Here is a 5,451-nt window from a genome sequence, read left to right on the forward strand (position 1 = left end):
GCGGGTAATAGCACTTAATACTCTTGCAGAGGATCCTGGTTCAATTCCCAGCACCCACATGGCAGTTCCTAACTGTCCTTAACTCCAATTCCAAGGGAATCTGAAGCCCTCTTCTGACCTCCGAGGCATTGCACGACATGGGTGAACTCACATACATGCAGGTAATACACTCATACACATAAAATGAAAATAATAAATTTTTTTAAAAAGTACTAAACCCAAGGTGCCAAAATCAGTTTTGGATTTTTTTATTAATCTATAAATATTATTGCCAGATATGGTAGCGTATGCCTTTAATCCCAGCACTTGGGAGACAGAGGCCAGGAGGTCTCAGTTTGAGGCCAGCATGGTCTATATAGGGAGTTTCAGGCCAGTCAGGGTTACATAGTGAGATCCTGTGTGAAACAAACAGACAAACAAAAATAATAACAATCTATAAATAATTGGTACTTAATAATATTACAATAATACGACTATTATGTGCTTGTATAACACTTTATACTAAGATCTGTTTATAAAAATCATATTTACTTCTTAAAAAACTGAGAGGAAGGAGGATGGGTTTATTAAATTGGGCCCTGGGGCACATAGAATCATTCACCTGCTAAGCTCAGAGCTAAATCAAATCCATATTTTTTCTTCTGCTGCTGCCTATGAACCAGAAAGGTCCACTCATCATCAGCAAGTTTCTCCTCCTTCTTTAATTTATGCCTATGAGGAAATACTGAGGGAGGAGATCTATTTTACTTTCCAATATCTAGAAAAGAAAATGCCAAAATGACGTGCTGCTCTTTGTCATATTAACTTCCTGAATCAACACTGTCCAACAGAAATAAGATGTGAACCACACATGTGATTTTAAGTTTTCTGGCAATTACATTAGAAAGAGAGAAACAAGTGGAATCTTAATCAGATATTTAAGTAAATATATCCAAAACATTGTCATTCTGATATATAAGTAATATAGAAACTGAGATATTTGCCATTCCATCTTATATGCTAAGCCTTTGAAATCTGGTGTGCGATGCAGTACTTCTCATCAGAACTGGCCACACTTCAAATGCTCAATAGCTAGTGACTTCCATATTGAGCAAAGACGTGCTAAACATTCATTAAATCCCTCATGTTAGGGAGGATGGCTCAATGGGTAAAATGCTTGCAAGCACAAGCATGCAAGTTCAATCCTCAGAACCCAGGAAAAAATGCTGGCCATCACCTATACTGTAATCCTGTAATGCCTGTAATCCTACTGCTAGGGAAATGCAGACAGGAAGATCCTCGCCAGCCAGCCAGTCTAGCCTAGCTGGTAAGCTCTAGGCCAATGAGAAATTATGTGTCAAAGAAGATAGGTGGTATTCATGAGGATGATTCCTTCATGAGGTTTTCCTCCAGCCTCTCCATGCACATGCACCCACACACACATACATACACATTAAAAAAAAAACAAAACCTAAACCTCTAGTTATTTCCTACCAAGATTCCTTATATATGGAAGCAGGTCCTTATATATGGTTTAAAGAAGTGAATCATGCAAGTCCTATTCCTGATCCTGCCAGAGCCATACTAACTAGCTTTGGGCAAGGTTTTGTCCTCCAAGTCCTCTTTCATAGTCCTGCTATCTGCTAAGTAAGAAAAGTTGCCCATTCTCTATTTAATGAGGAAACAGGGAGTTTGAAGAATATGGGGAGCTCCTGAGACTTAGATGAGCACACTGGCTTCTACAGGACAGCCATGATCTAGTTGTTCATCCCATTTGAATATGATAGGACTGCTGGCTGGCAAAACGGCTCAGCAAAAAAATAGAAGGAGAGAACCGATTCCCCCCAAGTTGTCCACTGACCTCCACGTTGCACTATGACCACACATGCACAATATGCACGGGCACATTCACAGAGGAGACAGACACAATGCAAGTTAAAAAAGAAGACAGTAAGGCTGAAGCACAGCTCAGTCGCGAAGCACTTGCCCAGCATGCACAAGGCCAGTCTGGATCACCAGCACCACAAAACATGATGGTGATGGTGGTGATGATGATGATGGTTCAAGCACTGAGGTCAACACGTATATTAACAGAAGATTTATAAATGTACCTGATGATTTTGTACATGACTGGGTTGGTTGGTGAAGAATGGCTCATCCAACTCATTATGGCCCCACTGCCTGTAGCATAATAAATCAATAATCACATCTTTGCGGAATTGGTGCTGATATTCAAAAGCCAGTCGTGTGGCTCGGACTACTTCCTCTGGCCAGTCTCCATTGACATGGATGATGGCACAGTCTACAAGCTTCCCTAAGGAAGGTAAGACGAAGACAAAAAAGGCCAGTTAACATGAGATAATATTAGCTGTCCCACAAGATCTACAGCTTATGTGGAAAGACAGCCCTGGAACTCAGAGGTAGTTTGGCTTGAGTGGTAAAAACTCAAGCTTTGGAGCTTACCTAACTAGTCTCAGCTGCATGACTTACTGTGTGACCCTGGAAAAGTTATAAATCTCAGACTAGTCTGGACTCTGAATGATACTGTCAAGATTTTATGAGTCAATGCATAGAAAGTGTTAATGTTTCTCAGTACTTTGTACATAACCGTTAACATTATTGTGTTATTGTTATTATTATTATCTTTCTTCCTGAGACAAAAAGGTCACTAAAGCACGCATCCTAGAAAAAGATTTTTTCCAGAGAAATGCATCCTCACTATCTCTAGTTCTTGTAATTGTTCTGTGACATACAAGTAGGCAAAAAAATCCCTGTCTTTGTGCCAGGACTGCTGATTTCCCTAGATTAAAACAAGTTGGCTTTGCTGCTTCTCAACTCATTTCTAACTAGACTTTAGCAAATTTAGTGGGTACACATACTTTTTTGTACTAAGAACTTGGGCATGCTAAATTTGATTATTCTAAACTCTAGTGTTATACCAACTACATTGCTCTTTGATTTCTACCAGACTGTTCAGTTGGCTATTTAAGCTCATGCCTTTAATCCCAGCACTCAGGAGGCAGGCACATCTCTGTGAAATCGAGGCCGCTTGCTGTCCATAGTGAGTCCAGGCCAGCTGAAGCCACAGGGAGACTCTGCCTCAATAAGACCAAAAGAAGATCAAAGTCAGGGAAGTAGTCAGGGTTAATTAGAAAGACTTACTCATCACACCACCTCAGGAAACGGTGATTCAGGAATTTTAAAAAAGGAGCTTCCCAAGATGTAGAAAAATTACAAGTAGTCCAGGCTGCGGCGGACGCCTTGACTCCCCGTCCCCCCAAGCCAACGGCTTCCCCGCGCCGTCCTCCATCCTAGCCGCCTAAGAAGCGCACCCGGCCTCCGGGTGGTCCCCAGGACCCGCCCGACCACGGCCTCGCGAGGCTGGAGGAGCCGTGGCCGAGGCCGTGCGCTTCGCACCGTTTGCGGCAGCCCTAGCCAGACCCGCGCATTCCCGGCCCCGCGGGCCGGACGACCGCGAGAGGCCCCAGTCCGGGCGGGACCAGGCCCCCGCTCCCCGCTGTGACTCACTGCCCATGGCCGCGGGGGACCCGAGGCCTCGGAACTGCCTCCACTCGGCTACCGGTGACTCCGGCCTAGGCGCCGCGGTGGACAGGCTTCCACCAGCCCCGCGCAAACTCCGCCCCGAGTCATGTGTCCCGCGCCCAGCGCCCCGCCCCCAGCCCAGGCCTCTGCGTTGCCATGGTCACCGCCGCCGCCGCAGTGGGGGCGGGGCGGGCCGCCTGGAGGGGGTCAAGAGAGCGTGTCGTGTCTTGGTCGTTCTACCCAAGAGATCCGCAGCCTGGGAAGACCCTGAGGGCCGAAGGTTTTCCTTTCCGAGCCAGAGTCCCAGATCGGCCTCCAGAACCCGCGCTTCCCCTCCCTAGACGCCCTGCTGGTCCGCTGAGCCCCGGGCCTGAGCTGCCAGAACCGGCCTTTCATTTGGTTCCATCATTCTGTAACTTCGCAGACACTTTTTTTTTATTTTTGATCTTTTTGACACAGGGTCTCCCTGCAGCCCCAGCTGTCCTGGAACTCACTATGTAGACCAGGCTGGCCTTGAACTCACAGAGATCCACCTGCCTCTTCCTCCCGAGTGCTGAGATTAAAGGCTTGCGACACGCCGGAAAAATTTGCGACACATTGTGTAATTAATAGCTTACGAAATTATGCTCTCCTGTTTACCTCCATGTTCCTTCTCCGGCTCTAAAACACAGACATCAGGGTTTTATGCCTCCTGCTTCTGGGTTTCCTGAAGCCACAGTATTTTGACTCTTGATGGCTCCTCCTGCCATGTATATATGTTCTCCCTTGTCCCTTGGACACCATGGGGTAAGAAAAAACTGTGGTGGTAGACATCAGCTAGCCCTACATTTTAATCCTTCTGAATGACTTTGGACAATGAAAGTTGAGCTATTTCAAACTAAGGCAAATAGCACCCACCTCAAAGGACATTGAAGTTATATTCAGACACTGGTTACAAAAGGTATCCCAATTAATTTCCCTTATTCAGACTTCAAACCACGCCCACACAGGCCTCTGTTCTAAAGTCTCTGTAACCAATTCTAAAGATGCGTTCCCATGTTCAGATCTATGTCCAACAAGGAAATAAAATAACATGTATCTGGAAGAAGGGTGTAATTTAGGGTAGTGTTACAGGGCCTCTACCGTATGATCCACAGGGACAGCTCGCAAGTTTAAAACTGGCATTATCAAAGGCCCTCTGACTCAACATGGCCACTGATGCCCACTGTGAACCCTTGAAACCTCTATTTGGCTTCCCCATGTGACTAAAATCCCTCACAACATGATATTTGGTGCCAAGGGATATCTCTGGAAGTGGCCACCTGCTTCTTTCATTTCAGTGTGTTTGTAAAGGCAACAGGAAGATATGCTCAACTTCATGGAGAAAAAAAGATACCACCTCTAAGGGGGTAATGACAAAGTTCTAGACCTTGAGTAGTAATCTTCAGTTCTTCAAACTCATCCTTAACCTCATTCTAATTTGTTGGGAGATCTCTGTTATGCAAAGTCGAAGCCCCTTCACACTGGACAGCTCATGCAGCTCGGGTTATGTGCTGCGGGCTCCTTTCATAGCGGGGTGTCTTCCTGGCATCTTTCCTGTCTCTCCTTTTGAAGTGTCCACCACAAATGCCATAACATAAACATGGCCTTTGGCTCTAGGCATACCATGCCTTCCTGTGTGATTTTTACAGGCGGCCAGCAGTCTAGCAGTGTGGCAGAAATCCACTTCAACATGTAAATAGAATGTCTCACAAAGCATCTAAAAGCCAAAGCTTTTTACCACTAACCCCCATGGTATAAATATACTAGTCTTCTCTTAATAGTCGGAGATTGGGACCGGGAGATTGGGCACGGGAGATGAGGTCAGAGACTGGGTCCCAGAGATTTGGTCCCAGAGAAAATAAAGCTGTAAGCACAGACTGAGCCGAGCCTTGAGTCTTGTGTACCGGT

The 5,451-nt window shown here is 45.6% G+C and overlaps 1 protein-coding gene across 3 annotated transcripts; it reads right to left on the reverse strand.

Annotated features, from left to right (window-relative positions):
- Positions 1-238: 238 nt before the first annotated feature.
- Positions 239-3,608, reverse strand: LOC115070907 (probable 2-oxoglutarate dehydrogenase E1 component DHKTD1, mitochondrial). 3 transcript variants are annotated; one of them, XR_003850028.1, is made up of 3 exons: positions 3,142-3,608; positions 2,091-2,160; positions 239-395 (listed from the first exon to the last, which is right to left on the reverse strand). XR_003850028.1 is itself a non-coding variant. In XM_029564981.1 (3 exons), exons 1-3 carry the CDS (start codon positions 3,512-3,514, stop codon positions 381-383), a joined length of 225 nt encoding a protein of 74 aa, XP_029420841.1. In that variant the 5' UTR covers positions 3,515-3,603; the 3' UTR covers positions 239-380. The 3 variants fall into 3 exon arrangements, 1 of the variants encoding a protein (XP_029420841.1); XR_003850024.1 differs by having other exon boundaries at positions 2,091-2,293; XM_029564981.1 differs by having other exon boundaries at positions 2,091-2,293; positions 3,508-3,603.
- Between the last annotated feature and the right edge of the window lie 1,843 nt (positions 3,609-5,451).

This window comes from Nannospalax galili, unplaced genomic scaffold (assembly GCF_000622305.1).
Source record: "Nannospalax galili isolate Female #2095 unplaced genomic scaffold, S.galili_v1.0 scaffold2110, whole genome shotgun sequence".
Lineage (NCBI taxonomy): Eukaryota > Metazoa > Chordata > Mammalia > Rodentia > Spalacidae > Nannospalax > Nannospalax galili.